The sequence below is a fragment of the Mixophyes fleayi genome, chromosome 2, assembly GCF_038048845.1.
Source record: "Mixophyes fleayi isolate aMixFle1 chromosome 2, aMixFle1.hap1, whole genome shotgun sequence".
NCBI classification, from domain to species: domain Eukaryota; kingdom Metazoa; phylum Chordata; class Amphibia; order Anura; family Limnodynastidae; genus Mixophyes; species Mixophyes fleayi.
This window is the reverse complement of record NC_134403.1, coordinates 18,397,573-18,414,916: the sequence shown is the minus strand read 5'-3', so window position 1 is coordinate 18,414,916 and position 17,344 is coordinate 18,397,573. Positions and strand designations below refer to the sequence as shown.

The following is a 17,344-nucleotide window of genomic DNA, read 5'->3' as shown; positions in this document are numbered from 1 at the left end:
GATATAATTATCTAGACTGTAAAGGGTCATAAATCAACTGTGTATGTAAACTAGCTTGTAATAGATCTCACACTGCACACAAGTGAAAACGTCAATCTCAATTTGAACCTATTACGATGTTAAAAATCCTTTAGGCTCAGCCCCTTTCATTAATGTCCACTTTTCCATATTTGTCCTAAAACACTGTTTGGTTTTGCCTCATCTTTTTTTCAATGAATTATAAGACTGAGAGGACATTGTGACTGTATTTATTGCGTTTGTGTGTTTGACGCTCTGGTAAGGACTACATTGGGTGAAACGCACCTAGAGGTGCCCCTGTATTGTTCTTTTGGGTCATATGAGCCTAAAAATGTTATTTCCTTGTTATATTGGGTGAAATGGGCCTATAAATGTGAAATGTTCTTTCCTTGTTATATTGGGTGAAATGCACCTAAATTTGTTCTTTCCTTGTTATATTGGGTGAAATGCGCCTAGACATGTTCTTTACTTGTTATATTGGGTGAAATGCGCCTAAATGGTTCTTTCATTGTTATATTGGGTGAAATGCACCTAGACATGTTCTTTCCTTGTTATATTGTGTGAAATGCGCCTAGATTGTTCTTTCCTTGTTATATTGCGTGAAATGCACCTATATATATAACGACCGGGTTATATTGGGTGAAATGTGTTTAGTAATGTTCCTACCTTTTACGAAGTGTGCCTGGAACGTGCACAAGGTATCTAATTTTATATTTTTTATACTTTATTTCTAGCCCCTATGACAGCCTCATACCATATGTAGCGTGATATCACTGTACTCAGGAGAACCAGAAGATTCCTTTTTGGAGTAAATTTCTTTGCCTCCACTAACTGGGTAAATATGGAAAAATGCCTTTTTTTTGCAAATTGTACCCTTTGTCCTCAATATTATACACTTAAAATAAAAAATAATTCAAATAAAAAGCTAAATTTATCACAATGCTACAACACAAAAACCTTCTCTCTCCTGGGGAAGAAAAAAAACATTTTCCAGTGTACACCAATCAGATAAAAAAATATTCTCAGTTTAACTCAAAGGGGTTAAGGATATCATGGGTAATGTAACTGTCTACAGTACATTTTCACATGTATCACTTTATTTTCTACTCTACAGTAACTGGAATTCCTGGTGGTCTCTACTGTCTGATACTACTGTACTACGAATGTGTCACCTGCAGAATTGTAATACACCACTAGATGGCACTGTTAGCTGTGATTGTGAAATCTGTCTTGTTTTAAATGTCACTCCACCACTTATCTTACTGTTTTTAGCAACATCTTAACCCACAGACCACAAATGGCAATAAGCGACAATTAAAAATAAAATCAGCCTTATCGGGGTGGATAAATAGGCTCCTAAATCTTTACATGTTAAGCACTGCCCTGGGACCAGTTAAGTAAAATAATTTGCAAACTCCTCTGATCCAAATTGTATCTATTATCGAGGTTTAAAGTGGAGCATTCTCAAAGCACTAAAGCTGTTGCCAACTGCACAACAAGGACATTTTCTCATCAAGGCATGTTAACAGGAATCACAGGATTTTCCCCATAGAAAGCAGTGTGTCACTATGGGTCTCATTATAGCCTGGATTCACTTTTTGGCATGTTTGACACTCTATTTAGGCCAGGTGGGTGATCTTCAGGGTATCTGTTCTTTGGATACACATTGATAACCTATTGCATAATCAGAGGTTAAGAAAATAAAATATGAATTTGTGGCTTTGTAACCAATCTTCCTCTCCCACCGTTCCTCTTCCGCTGTGTCTCCCCCCTGCAATTGCTCCACAATGCCTCCAGAATAGAATTCAAATTTCTTAACCTCACTTATAAAGCCATCTTTCTTTAAAAACTACATCTCTGATCTTGTCAAGAAATACTCCCTTACTCGCCCACTCCATTCTGCAATGACCTTCACCTCTCCTCATCTCCTATAACCACCTCACACTCCTGCATTCGGAACTTCACCTGTGCTGCTCCTCACCTTTGGAACTCCCTGCCCCATCTGACCAGATTTGTCCCTAACCTCCAATCTTGCAGGTGCTCCCTCAAAACTACCCTTTTCACGATTGCCTACCAAGCCTATCCTAAGACAGCTCCCTCCTCAATCAGGTAAATTATGGTAATTATGTATCTTCCTAAAACATGAACCTAATATTGTCATGTTTCATGTACACATGTACAGGAAGTTATGACCTATTGATTGAATATATTATTATGTTTCTATGATGTTCCGAATAAAAGATATTTCATTCTAAGAATTCCTGTTGAGAAAGGTGCTTTGAATACAGATAGGAACAGAGTTATACTGTAAATGCAAATTAGCACAGACCTCTTCCAGTAAGGTCACAAGGAGAGCTGATGGGGAAAGGAGTGTGTTTAAAAACCATGGAAAATTGGCATCCATTCTCTTCATGAAGGTCAATATACTATTGAGGATATGATCTACATTTCTGATTCCTCTGGCAACAAGTATACAAAATTAGATTTTTTTTCTATTTCTATTTCTGTATTTCTCGTTTTTATTTTAAGAGACTCATTTACATAATTGTATATTACTGTGTGTCATTTTAGTAGATCTTTTTATACCTTAATCCTTGTGACATTTTTCGTGTTATTAAACTCCATTTATTAACATTCTGTCTTTGCATTCTTAAAGGAATTGCTTGCTAGATAGTATGATTATTATAAAAACCTACAATAAACATAAATTCGCCATGAGATACTCACCTCCAGTAGTGTCGCTGCTGTGGTTAAGGAGGTGGAATAAACCACTTCACAGGCATCCAAGTTATCGTACATGCGGGCTGCAAAAGTAATAAGCAATAATCTGTATTCATACTTTACGTGAGTATGGACGAAGCATTAAAGCCGACACGTCCACACACTGGAAGCAGCCATTTTGTTGGTGGAAGCAATATAGAGCGGCCTATCAGTTCATGAGGTAAAATTTTGATATGAAAAGGAACTAGGTCTCTTTATTAACAATTATATATAAAACCTGATTTTCACTTGTCTTTTAAGCATTTTCCTAAGTAGCTGAGCCTCTGTATAGGAACACACTCACTGCCTTTGAAAGTCAAGAGTGCGGCCATTTAGTGTTCACTTGGGATGAAGCCTCTAGTTTTGTACGTTTGTGGCCTCTGGCTCCCACCTCTGATTTTAATACATTTTGCTGAGTGTCTGAATAGTAAACTTTTCTTACATTATTGGCCTTAGGATTCCTCATTGAAGATTTTGCATGCTCCAAATCTTTGACCTGTATCTGCATCTGAGGGTGGTGTTACCAGAACCGGGAGTACCACCTCGATGCTTGATAAATAGGATGCCCGGGACAGGTTAATTAACTGGCAGCACAGTGTATATCTACTCTGCTTGTGTCACTGGCGGTAAATCATTAGCCGCGGTCTATTACCTTCATAGCGCAGGTTGCCCATATGCAATATGGCGGCCAGCAGTCGGGAGATCTCCCAGTTCTCGGTATCGGTAAACATCAGTACTTTCATGGCTGAGCGAATGTTGGCATATTCCTTGCTGTCATCTCTGCCGTCACAGGTCGTGCAGTTCCCCTGAAAGACAAATCATCCCGTATCTTAGAAATTGAATAGGGAAAGACTTGTCAATACTTTTATAATATTATACAGCGATACATTAATACATAGATGCATAACCTGGGGCCCGCATGGTTGTGTAAAAATCGATCTGCACATGCCCAGAAAGTGGCACAAGCAGACAGGGGGAGCTCAATCAAGGCCTGTTTATACCAACGCAGCTCTGGCAGCAGACAATATGATGTCTGTGCCGTACAACTGACCACAGACTGTCGCATTCTGTGATTCAAGCAGACCGGGGGCCACAAGTGGCCCTTTAGATGTTTACCAGTGTAACTCCTGACCAGGAGAATATTTATATCTAGTGAATGTTACATAGATGAGCCGGTGTGAGACATTCACGCAGATAAGGTATGATTGGCAGATGAAGCAGCCAATCGCTGATGAGTACACTGAGCTGTGAGAAAAATCTGCGCTGATGGTGATTGGGTGGACACTTAGCACAGTCATAGGGGTGCAGTGTACGTGTCATAACTAGATATGCTCACTGATGCCCGTGTGTACTGGTTTTGGTTTTGGATGTGGATTAGCTTTGCTTTTTGGTTTTGGTTTTGACAACACCGCCCTCGTGTGTTTTGGTTTTGGTTTTGCATTTTTTAGAAAAAATCCCAAAATATGCTAAAATCACATAATTTTGCTTTTTTTGTTCCTACATTATTATTAACCTCAATAACACTAATTTCAAGTCATTTGCAGTCAATTTTGACCACCTCACAGATCACAATATTATTTTCATACACTTCCGGACAAATACTGCAGCGACCTGGCTGGATGGTAAGCGCCAGAGCAATGACACAAACACACGGCAGTTCCTACCACATCTAGGACACATTCAAAACTCCTGAGATCCGACGATGTCACAATGATGTTTTGCCTCGTTTTCAATTCCGAGGGCGCGCAACAGTACCGAGCCAGCTCGACTCGGTACTCGGATCCCCTAAGTTCGGGTGTGTTCGGTTCTCGAGGAACCGAGCCTGAGCATCTCTAGTCATAACCCAGCTTTCCACTGCAAATTACATAGGTCACCACAGGGACCACAGGGAAGGAGTTAGGGCCACTTATGAAGTTTCCGATCACCAGTATAGACGGACACTCACCATACAGAGGTAGTTATAGTCGGCGGCTTGGCCGAGTCCTAATTTCTTCTTCTGCTCCGTGGACATCCCTTTCAGCATACAGTAGAACACGTGGTAATTCCGTTCATCCTGAGCCTGCGAAGCAATAACAATAATTATACAAAAATCCTAAGGGGATTCTATATTTTACATAGTACACTGTGGGGCAATAACATCTTAAAGTCTTTTTTTTTTAACTGAAAACTTTATTTCATTGATAATATTTACTTACACTTAACAAAATGGGCTGAACAATCTTTAAAAATATTGTAATAAATTAGAGCCTATGGATAATATCATAACCATTTTGGGGTCACAAAGGTTCTTCATCCAACCACAGGACCTCAATGGTGGTTATAAAACTGTAATCAATAGGTTGGTCTTAGAGCAAAGATGACAAGGGGTATAATTACTAAACTGCGGGTTTGAAACAGTGGAGGTGTTGCCTATAGCAACCAATCAGATTCTAGCTATCATTTATTTAGTACATTCTACAAAATGACAGCTAGAATCTGATTGGTTGCTATAGGCAACATCTCTACTTTTTCAAACCCGCAGTTTAGTAAATATACCACCAGGTGACTGTCATAGGTTGATTAATATTTAAGATAAGTAGAGTTTCAGTGGATAAAATAAATGTACTTATGATGCTGACACGTTCTGACAATGATTCCCAGCATTGACTCTTTGACTCATTTATTTTGTCGACCCACTACCATCAAACACGCGATTGGGCAGCAATACTTCCTGTGCATTTCTATGTTCATCTTTGAGTAAAATAATATGTGTAAAGTTACGTGGGAACACATAAACATATATTAATATTTAGTTTTTTTTTATATACGGACTAAATGATTATACCAGTATATAAAGGACATATAAATTGATGCTGGGTTTTATTATCAACTTTTACGTTATTTCAAACTTTAGACTTGTGTAGAATGTTGGCGCTTTATACAGATTAATGACACAGTATAATAATTCTGTACCTGTCTACAGACACGGGACTTCTCCAGCAGATACTGCTCGATCTTGGCCCCTTCGATGGCTCCTTTCTTGTTGAAATGTATGTCGATGTACTTTCCAAACCGGCTGGAATTGTCATTGCGAATGGTCTTGGCGTTGCCAAAAGCTGAACGGGTAAAGTGCAGGTCAACGCCAAAGACACTGGCAGCCATGATGTTTCAGATCACTAAAAATATTATATAGTAAAACTACTGGGGCAGAGTAGACTTACCCTCTAAGATAGGGTTGGCCTCCAGCACTTGCTGCTCTATCCAGGAGTGCTGCCCGCTGATTGCTGCCAGGAACTGCAGGATTAATTTGGTGCTTTCTGTCTTACCAGCGCCGGATTCACCACTGCAACAGATCGCAACATGTCAAACTGACTTCATTACACTGATGATCATTGCAAAATATAATAATACAGTGGATCTAGATGCAATACAATGACAGCAATTTTGTTAAAGCTCAGAGACATCTACTTATGCTTTCATCATCATCATCATCATCATCATCATTTCTCTATATAGCGCCAGCAAATTCCGTAGCGCTTTACAATTGGGAACAAACAATAATAAAACAATACTGGGTAATACATACAGACAGAGCGGTAAGAGAACCCTGCTCGGAAGTTTACAATCTATAGGACAATGGGAGTTTGAAACACAAGGGCATGTGCTACATCATATTGCACACTGGACCAGTTGGAATGCAAAGGTAAAAGTATTGAGTGGGCTGTATGGTCAGTCACACAGAAATGTTGATCAGAGGGTTGTTGTCTTGTGTTAGCTGTGTAAAGGGTTGTAATAGGGTAACCTAGGGAGATTAAGATGGTGGTTGAGGAATATTATAAGCTTGTCTGAAGAGGTGGGTTTTCAGAGAATGCTTGAAGGTTTGGAGGTTAGAGGAAAGTCTTACTGTGCGAGGGAGGGAATTCCACAACGTGGGTGCAGCCCGAAAAAAGTCCTGTGACCGAGAATGGGAGGATGTGATGAGAGTGGAGGAGAGACGCAGATCTTGCGCAGAACGGAGGTGTCGAGTTGGGAGATATTTCGAGACAAGTGAAGAAATGTATGTCGGTGCAATTTTTGTTGACGGCCTTGTATGTTAGTAGAAGAATTTTATATTGGATTCGTTGAAATACAGGCAGCCAATGTAGAGACTGACAGAATGGCTCAGCAGAGGAATAATGGTTAGTAAGGAAAATCAATCTAGCTGCTGCGTGCAAAATAGATTGTAGGGGTTCAGGTCTGACTTTGCTTTAGTGATAAACTGATGATGACATATCACTTCTGCAAACTCAGCCTTTGCTGCCATAATAAGCATTGAAAATTCCACAGTTATTGAAATGTCTTGGTCGTCTCTTCAGAACTGTGATAACGTCAAACAAGTAGAAAGACAAACCTGCTGTAAAGAAACACTTATTGGAGAATGTATTTAATCATTGTCAGTTCTCTTATCATGCAACAGTTATTAAAACAAGTTTGAGATGCAATTTCACTATCAGTTCTTGTCTGTCTTTTGCAGCTCAATATTAATTAAAATTGAAATGCAAAAAAAGAGATTATGATTATGTTTAGTGAAGACATTCTGCTGGGCTTTGTAGTGCACTAAGGTCTGCGTGTGATGTACTGAGCAGCTAAGAGCATCAGTATTTTACCAATTAAGAGCTGTATTTAAATCCCAACATTTAAATGGCTCGTGTGACATTACCCAAAGGTTATCATCCCATAGACCAGGCTGGTGATTTTTGGGGTGGGGTGGGGGGGGGGGGGGTGAGGGGAGACTCACCTAATAATACAGCACTGGTCCTTACTGTTTCGCTGCATGTTGAAGTAGCAGTTGTCGGCAATGGCGAAAATGTGCGGCGGCATCTCTCCGATCTTCTTGTTGGTGTACAGGCGGATCTGGTCCGGGGTGTAGATGGGGAGCAGCTGGTAAGGGTTCACTGCCACTAAGATGGACCCGGTGTATGTCTGTAACACAAGAATGTGGGCGAGTAAACCTGTTACAGTGACATCAGGTCATTCAGAGCGCGGGTCAGTAAATAGGAGTAATGTGGTTCCTTATATTTTAGTATCTTAACCTATAAAATGCGTTATGATTAAAGTAATGCTATTATATAATTATAGTAATGTTACAGGGATGTGTACAGTAATATTGCCATGTGGCATCTGCTGTCATTATATACTAACCTTTTCTGTCCTTTACCACTATATACTAACCTCTGCTGTCCTTTACCACTATATACTAACCTCTGCTGTCCCTTACCACTATATACTAACCTCTGCTGTCCTTTACCACTATATACTAACCTCTGCTGTCCTTTACCACTATATACTAACCACTGCTGTCCTTTACCACTATATACTAACCTCTGCTGTCCTTTACCACTATATACTAACCTCTGATGTCCTTTACCACTATATACTAACCTCTGCTGTCCTTTACCACTATATACTAACCTCTGCTGTCCTTTACCACTATATACTCACCTCTGCTGTCCCTTACCACTATATACTAACCTCTGCTGTCCCTTACCACTATATACTAACCACTGCTGTCCTTTACCACTATATACTAACCTCTGCTGTCCCTTACCACTATATACTAACCTCTGCTGTCCCTTACCACTATATACTAACCTCTGCTGTCCCTTACCACTATATACTAACCTCTGATGTCCTTTACCACTATATACTACTAACCTCTGCTGTCCTTTACAACTATATACTAACTTCTGCTGTCCCTTACCACTATATACTAACTTCTGCTGTCCCTTACCACTATATACTAACCTCTGCTGTCCCTTACCACTATATACTAACCTCTGCTGTCCTTTACAACTATATACTAACTTCTGCTGTCCCTTACCACTATATACTAACTTCTGCTGTCCCTTACCACTATATACTAACCTCTGCTGTCCCTTACCACTATATACTAACCTCTGCTGTCCTTTACCACTATATACTAACCTCTGCTGTCCTTTACCACTATATACTCACCTCTGCTGTCCTTTACCACTATATACTAACCTCTGCTGTCCTTTACCACTATATACTAACTTCTGCTGTCCCTTACCACCATATACTAACCTCTGCTGTCCTTTACCAGTATATACTAACCTCTGCTGTCCCTTAACACTATATATGCCAGCACATGCACGTACACTGCGTATACCACAATGCTGGGCTCACTGCAGTTACCCATATAGTATAAACATCATTCAACTTTTATTATCCATCATATACTCTGCAGTTACACAATAACGCACAGACATGATATAAAACGTATTTACAGCTCTAATACTCTTATACACCGTAACATAACATGCACATGAGAGGCTCACATGGATTATGTGTGTAATGCAGACACTTATTGTCAAGCAGATGTACAGCCATGTCACATGACAGCGAGCAGAGCACATGCTATAATGTCTCTGATATAGACGGGGGCGATGCCTGGACAGCTTTTAAAGCTCAATGTTCCCTGGGGCCTGAACCCTTAACCACTGAAACATCTGTCTGTTGTGGAACTACAAGTGCCAGCAGGCAATGTCAGACACAACAAGGTGCAGGTTGCCAAAATCTGGTTGATCATCCGTCAATTTTGACTTCCATGGTTATCTAACAGGACAATCCCTTACTATCCCACCTATCCCAATGTCATCTCCTGCCAATCGACAACCTGTACATGACTGTACCTTTGGTAGTTAAAAGGTAGAAGGCTGAGGTGCGATGCTTTGTAGAATGTGTGGAATTACCACATTGGTGTTATCTCTACACCGTATAGGTGTAATGACCAGGTTCGCTAAATAAGTAAAAACTATCACAAAATTGAAAAGTATGTTTATAATTTGGTCAGTGTTTTATAGTACACATGGTAAAAAGAATAACACCTGACTTTGCAATAAAGTCTCATCCTTAGTCTTTTGAATTCTGACTAAGCAGTTGCCAGTGGCTGACTTATAAATCTGAGACACCAACAACTGCCTGGTCAGCATTCTAAGGAAATATCCTCCAGCAACTGCCTAGTCAGCATTCTAAGGAAAGAAACTCCAGCAACTGCCTAGTCAGCATTCTAAGGAAAGAAACTCCAGCAACTGCCTAGTCAGCATTCTAAGGAAAGAAACTCCAGCAACTGCCTAGTCAGCATTCTAAAGAAAGATACTCCAGCAACTGCCTAGTCATCATTCTAAGGAAAGAAGCTCCAGCAACTGTCTAGTCAACATTCTAAGGAAGGAAACTCCAGCAACTGCCTAGTCAGCATTCTAAAGAAAGATACTCCAGCAACTGCCTAGTCAGCATTCTAAGGAAAGAAGCTCCAGTAACTGTCTAGTCAACATTCTAAGGAAGGAAACTTCAGCAACTGCCAAGTCAGTATTCTAAGGAAAGAAACTCCAGCAACTGTCTAGTCATCATTATAAGTAAGGAAACTCCAGCAACTGCCTAGTCAGCATTCTAAGGAAAAATACTGCAGCGCCTACCTAGTCAGCATTCTAAGGAAGGAAACTCTATTAACTGCCTGGTCAGCATTCTAAGGAAAGATACTGCAACGCCTACCTAGTCAACATTCTAAGGAAGGCAACTCCAGCAACTGCCTAGTCAGCATTTTAAGGAAAAATACTGCAGCACCTACCTAGTCAGCATTCTAAGGAAGGAAACTCCAGCAACTGCCTAGTCAGCATTCTAAGAAAGGAAACTCCAGCAACTGCCTAGTCAACATTCTAAGGAAGGAAACTCCATAGTCAGCATTCTAAGGATGGAAACTCCAGCAACTGCCAAGTCAGCATTCTAAGGAAGGAAACTCCAGCAACTGCCTAGTCAACATTCTAAGGAGGGAAACTCCAGCAAATGCCTAGTCAGCATTCTAAGGAAGGAAACTCCATAGTCAGCATTCTAAGGATGGAAACTCCAGCAACTGCCAAGTCAGCATTCTAAGGAAGGAAACTCCAGCAACTGCCTAGTAAGCATTCGAAGGAAGCAAACTCCAGCAAATGCCTAGTCAGCATTCTAAGGAAGGAAACTCCAGCTACTGCCTTGTCAGCATTTTAAGGAAAGAAACTCCAGCAACTGCCTAGTTAGCATTCTAAGGAAAGGTTCCTTGTGTGTGCGGAGTATAGGAGCTTATAGCAAAGTCTAATGAATATTCATTTATATTTGTGATATTAATTAAAGATCAATTAAAGATCAAATTGGAAAATGTATGTAATTGTTGTTATAAATATATTATTCATTTTTTCAACTTTGTGTTAGTTTACTTGAAAGATGAGATTTGTCCAAATAGCTCGTAAAATGTATGTAATTTCATTCTGACCCTGTCATTATTTATTGGTTTAAAGATTTCTCATTCTCTTTCTGATTTTTTATTGAGCTGTTTTCTGATGGGAAAACATTTACCACAGAACAGTAAGGGGGACCTGATGCCTACGCACAGTGGAGGGGGACATTTCTTGGGCTGAATCAGTATTCATTAGAATGCATTTTTTCAATTAAACATTTTGCTTTGAGCGAAGTTCAGTCAAGTGGGGTCGAGTGACCGGTGTATAGAAGGTCACAATGTGTCTTTTATTTTATCTCAGCGAACTTGAGTTGACCGGAGATTATCACTGATGGCAATGGCTGCTGGGAAAGGGAACAAAATGGCGGATGGTGCAGTAACCCCAGGAGGGATGGTTGAAATGAACAGCCCAGCACTGGGACAATAGACTGATGGTTACAATGAGACATACTTACCCTTCCTCCACAGTTAGTCTTAGGGAAGAAAAATGTATAATATATAACATAAGATATAATATACATAACTATATGAAGGTGGAAAGTTTAAGAAGAGAAATGACTGATAATAAAGAATAATTAGCATTAATCACTGGGAAAGTCCGTCCTTCTTGCTGCACCTGGGCCCGGTCAGAGATCTTGCGTTGTTTGAGGCAAATTAGGACAAGGACTAATATCAATAGTTAAACACATCACTGATTAATAAATAATGACTTTATTAAGTATAAATTCTTATACCTGAAAATAACTGAATATATTTACAGGTATTTTCCACTTTCCTCATACAACTTTTACTAAATACTTTCTTTTTCCTTTCTATCTTCCGTCTGTGCGTTTCAGCCCTGTATTTATATCATCAGGTGAAGCTATTTGGGTTTCTTGTCCGGGATAACATTGTCACCAATGCAGAGAGCACAGCAAAGTAGTAACCCCGGGGCAAAGAATATAAACAACACTACTGATTATATAAATGTAGGACTGAAAAGCACAGACGGTGGCAGAAAGCAATATGCAAGACAATACATTTATCTTGGAGTGGACAATTTAGCCTCTCCATAATTTTGTTTTTCTCATACATGCTCTTTTGAAAAAAAATTAACAATAGTAAACTTGATAAAAATATTTTAAAAAATGAGTATGGAATTTAATACTAATTTAACAATTCACTGTAGTTCTCCACCATCAGAGTGTGATGTGTGAAGTCTGAGAGGAAATAACTGACACGTTACTGTTTGCTACTTGACGTTTTGACCTATATAATAACTACTGCATTGGCCATTATCTAAGCTGCATGAGATTGGTGGTTTGCAGTTTCTTATGGAGGCAGAGAATACTCCATCACATGAAACCACAAGCCCCAGCATGCTTTGCCAGTATATAGCCAGCTGATAGCTGGCAGAGCATGCTGGGACATGTAGTTTCACAACACCTGGAGAGCCACAGGTTGGCGGGACACAGCGTGATAATGAAACGCTGACACCTGCGTATACCCCCAGCATCGCCGTATATCTGCATAAGTAATATAAGGTCACACACCATAGTTGCTCCTGAAACCCATCTGCTTTCCTTATCATCAATAATTCAGAGCGAATGTTAGGGTTAATTCTGCTCAAACAATGACAGCAGGAACAACACTTCAACCAGTCTATTAAATCTTAATGCAGATAGTGTGCAGCTAAACAATGCACTGAAGCTGGGGCCGGGGATGTCTATCGGTCATAATTATCTGTCTCATATCAGTCACTGGTAACTGTGTGACACAATCACCGGATAAAAAGCTAACTTCTGTACATGGCGCACGGTTACTGTTGCTAGGTCGGCCATGTAAACCCCAACACCTAAAATAAATATCCCCATTAGATGGCTTCACTGCAATTAGTTCAGAAGCAGCCCACGCATTTTGAATCTGTAAGCATGTACTTAGGTTAGAGTGCGCCTGTTGTCATGACACAATGCAGGCGGCCATTTTGTGACCGAACCGATATTCATATCAAGTCATAAAAAGCCAATGACTCCGGGAGAGTAGGCAACTATGCGTTAAATAAAAGCAGCTACTGAATCTCTAGAGACTGAAGTGTCTTTTACATTTCTGTCTCCATTACTGAAGTCATGTTGTCTCACCTGTCAGTCTATGATTAAATCTTGGTCTCCATGAAAATGGCCACCTCCATAGGCATCAATACATGGACATAGGACACAATTTGTGAACAGTGGCATCATGCCACAGATGGCGAAGCCAACCACGTCTTGTACTGGCTCAGCATCAGGGAGAATGCCAGACTCTTCAGGGAGTGAGGGAGATCACCCCTATTTCAGGGAGTCTCCCTGACATTCAGGGAGAGTTGGCAAGTATGAATGATACTGGCCCACTCTCTCGGAATGTTCAAGAGACTCCCCAATTCAAGGTAGGTCTCCCAAACTCCCGGGGAGACCAGGCTGATCTCCTGCATCCTGCCCATTTTTTAGTGTAGTGGACAGGATGGGAGCCCCCATGACGTGAGGCGCGGTGAATCGCACCAAAGTGACGCAATAGGCCGCGCCCCGCCCCCCTCCTGTCTCACACTTCAGCTCCTCTCCGTAATCTCCCGGAGGGAAAGAGTAAAAAGTTGGTAAATGTATATGTAATACCAGCAGCCACGACACATGTGTCATCACAGGACCACACGACTCACATATATGAGGTGTTCTCGGTATCTGATGAGCAGGTTACGAAGGATCCCGGCCTCATTGAGATCTCCCAGGCGGATCATGTCTTCCACTCCGTGGATGGAGGTTGGGTGCATCGGTTTAATATTTGTTGCATTTTGGGGGGAAATCCAGTTTTCCTGTGGAAATTAGGCAATAAAGTCATATTATCGTAGAGGGACAAATAGACACGATTTGTAAATGTCCATATCAATGGGCCCCTCCATCTGGTGATAAGGCTGATTTATTTGTGCGCCACTTAATGCAGCCTTAAAAAGCAATCAACTCACACATGCGCTGTGGATCTCTAAGCCCAGATTTGGTCTTTCAGTTCCAGTAATAAAAAAATTATGAAATAAAAATTATAATGTTTTTATAAAAAAAAAGAAAAAAAAAAAAAGTAATTTTTTTTAAAGCCTTTAAACATTAAAAAAATGAATAAAGTGTTTATTAATGATTTTAATTGGTACAAGTAGTTCTGCATTACTAAATTTACGCCTATGCGAGGGTGAATCTGACCGCCAGTAGGGTTTTCCGCTGACGACAGCTGTGTTAAGCAAACAAAAAAAGTCTATTTTATGCACTTTCTTGATGTCACAGGCTACAGGCCTGTATTATTGCAGCTTAATAAATGTGCCTTGGTAACTAACGATGTGGAACAGACTTTCACAGAAATACACAAGCACACAGCAGCATGCAGTCAGCAACATCTGAACAGACGTCTATATTTATTGAGGGGAGGCTAGTTACACACAATTGTGTTAAACACAATCAGCGCCGAACAGCATTCTCTACCTGCCTGTCTCTGCCGATGGGAACATGTATATATTGTGGTGTCGCAGGCAACCCTCAACTGCTATTAGTGAAAAAGGGGACGGGGCACTAAATCTAGGTCCTTCCCTGCGCTAAGTTGATGGTAAATAAGAAAAAGAGTTTGTGGAGGAGAGGGGGGGATTTCACTGGGGCTCCCAAATCAGTCCCGGCTTGATAAATAGCAGCAGTGCATATTGACTTGACACCACTATAACCCTGTCACTGTGTGTACTGTGGGGTATGAAGGGTACACAGTGCATCTCCCTCTCAAGCCCTGGCTAGCTGATGGGCATGGGTGTAAATGTCCAGGGGGGTCCCTGCACATGCAGGTGTTTCTTTGTAGTTAGTGGGACACAGGTGATGTCACTGTGGTGCAGTGCAATAAAGGTCACAATAATTTGGGCGTCAGACCATCTCTATCACAAACTGAACTCTTTATTTACACTCCTCTTCCTAAACCACGAAAATCAGCAATCAGGTTGCAGCAATAAAGAAATATATATATATACAGCTCCGTACTCTTTCCAGCACAGTTCTTAATGAGCAATATGAATATGGTTGCAAATATATCTCATTACTCCTCCTGCACAGTTTGTTATCTAGATGTAATATAACATAGTTCACATGTTTCTTACACTCCAGTACTCCATACTTCACTGCAGTTCACCCCTCCTCTGGAAGGGCACTCACATGGATGCTAACAGGCAGGCAGCTTCTCCTCAATGCTGTTCTGACACACACTGTGTAACTTCATTATTTCTCCTTTGGGCTCAGACACTTCTCTCTGTGTACACACAGCCCCTGGCTCTGACACTTATCTCTGTGTACTCTCAGCCCCTGGCTCTGACACTTCTCTGTGTGTACACACAACCTCTGGCTCTGACACTTTTCTCAGTGTACTCTCAGCCCATGGCTCTAACACTTCTCTGTGTATGCACAGCCACTGGCTCTGACACTTCTCTCTGTGTACTCTCAGCCGCTGCCTCTGACACTTCAGCTACCATGCCTCTTGTAGCAAACCTCCCTCCAGGGTCTCTTCCATGCAAAATGTCCCTCCTCTCTCTTGGGGATCTCTTTAGTGATATGGGGTTCTCCCCCTCTCTGAGATTAGCGACTCCTCCCCTCTGTATATGCAGCCACACTGCTGGCTTTATCACAGTACATACGAGGTTTTCTGGGACAGTAGTTCCACAACTAGTCACAGTTAAGCCAGAATCACAGTGTAGCTCATCTCCAACACATATGCAGCTCCTACATCCTATAGTGTATGCATGCTGCCACTTGCACCATTTCTTCCCCCTTCTCTCTAGGGGTCTCTGCTCTGGGGACTCTCCCCCTATTCAGGCACACAGTACTTGCTCTTGCGCAGTCACCGCATTCACACTGCCAGGTAATGCCGGGGGGAGCCTACTCCCCACCCTCCCAAGTCCCCGAGCTACTAAATCACATCTCTTCTCCCCGTTTCCTCTGTATATCTGTCTACTTCCCCCTTTCTACAGCCCATTCTTCTTCTCAGTCGCTTGTGTCACTTTTCAGAATCACTTAACTCGCCCTTTTGGTGACCCCTCCTGTATTCACTGGGGTCCAGGGTTTACAAAAACACCACTAGGGGGCGTTACAACACACAAACTTACTAAATAGACCCCCAAACAAGCTTATGCTATCGCAGTTGGTCTTTAACATAGATACGTACATTTCCTTCGTCGTCCAAGACCTGGATCTGACCAGAGTCACACAGCTTAACCACAGCTCCGACCGGAACGTCAAACTCACGACCCGTCTTGAGGTCCAGCCAGACATAATCGCCCTGTAACAAAGCACAAAAACAATCACTGGCTCAGTGTACCCGTGTGACCCAGTGAGGTCCAACGCCTCTAGTAATATGATTATCGTTTACTTATAAGGAGCCACATAGAGTCCGCAGCGCCGTACAGAGAGTGGGTCACCGCTAACGTACAATGAAAGTCTATCTTTTTCCTTTAAAAAAAACAAACAAACATGATATAACTGTTTCTAATTCACAGGGAAAGTCCCAGGTTTTAAAGATGTGTCGCTGGAATGTCCATATGATTCAATGTTGATCAATTGTAAAATATAATTTCTCTTGTTATGTATATAAGTTAAAATTCTCATTATCCGTTTTTATTCTCTGGTATTTACAAGTCAATATTTACTGGAAAGGAGCGTTTATGGCTATACCTCAGGCTGGCGCCTTGCGGTTCTTTTCTCTGCCGCCATTTTCACAATTCTAATTTAAACCGAATAACAGCTATCACCTTTTTTGCACCATAACCAAGTTTTAGGGGGGTATTCAATTGTCAGCCAGTTGTTTTTTTGACCGTGTTAAGTAATTTTAACGCAGTTTTTTATCATTTTCCAGCGGGTTAACTTTACCTGCAATTCATTTCCATTTTTAACGCTACGTTTTTTTTTATCAAGCGGTCCTCTCGCGCTCCAGTAGGTCTATTGAAAGTATAGGGTGTGCGAGAGGCAGATGCGTTAAAAGCTATTCAATTGTTTTTTAATGCGGCGGGTAATACAGGCCAATATACTGTTTTATCTCGCACCTCCTTGGGGTGTGTTAAAAATAAAAAACCTCTGAAAAGTATTTGAAATCATGTAAAAATGTTGAAAAAAAGTTAAACTTATGTTTATCACTAATGCCTAACTTGTGTAGGTTGATTTTCTAGTGAAAAAATATTGAAATAAAAAATAAATAAAAAAAATCACTAATTAATTAGATTTCTGTATGTTTTTGGTACAAATATGAATGTAGTAATGTGTTTTGACATGATATAGATGATTGTATGGTAAAAAGTAGTTC

At 40.9% G+C, this 17,344-nt stretch overlaps 1 protein-coding gene across 1 annotated transcript in view; it reads right to left on the bottom strand.

The window, feature by feature from the left end:
* Positions 1 to 17,344, bottom strand: part of MYO7A (myosin VIIA) — a 129,177-nt gene that overhangs the window by 82,963 nt on the left and 28,870 nt on the right. The window contains exons 2-9 of the mRNA XM_075198591.1: positions 16,214 to 16,327; positions 13,695 to 13,847; positions 7,535 to 7,719; positions 5,979 to 6,100; positions 5,731 to 5,873; positions 4,724 to 4,837; positions 3,431 to 3,584; positions 2,746 to 2,822 (exon numbers count right to left, since the gene is read on the bottom strand). Of these exons, the coding sequence (XP_075054692.1) occupies positions 2,746 to 2,822; positions 3,431 to 3,584; positions 4,724 to 4,837; positions 5,731 to 5,873; positions 5,979 to 6,100; positions 7,535 to 7,719; positions 13,695 to 13,847; positions 16,214 to 16,327 (1,062 nt within the window). The remainder of the gene's footprint in view (positions 1 to 2,745; positions 2,823 to 3,430; positions 3,585 to 4,723; positions 4,838 to 5,730; positions 5,874 to 5,978; positions 6,101 to 7,534; positions 7,720 to 13,694; positions 13,848 to 16,213; positions 16,328 to 17,344) is intronic.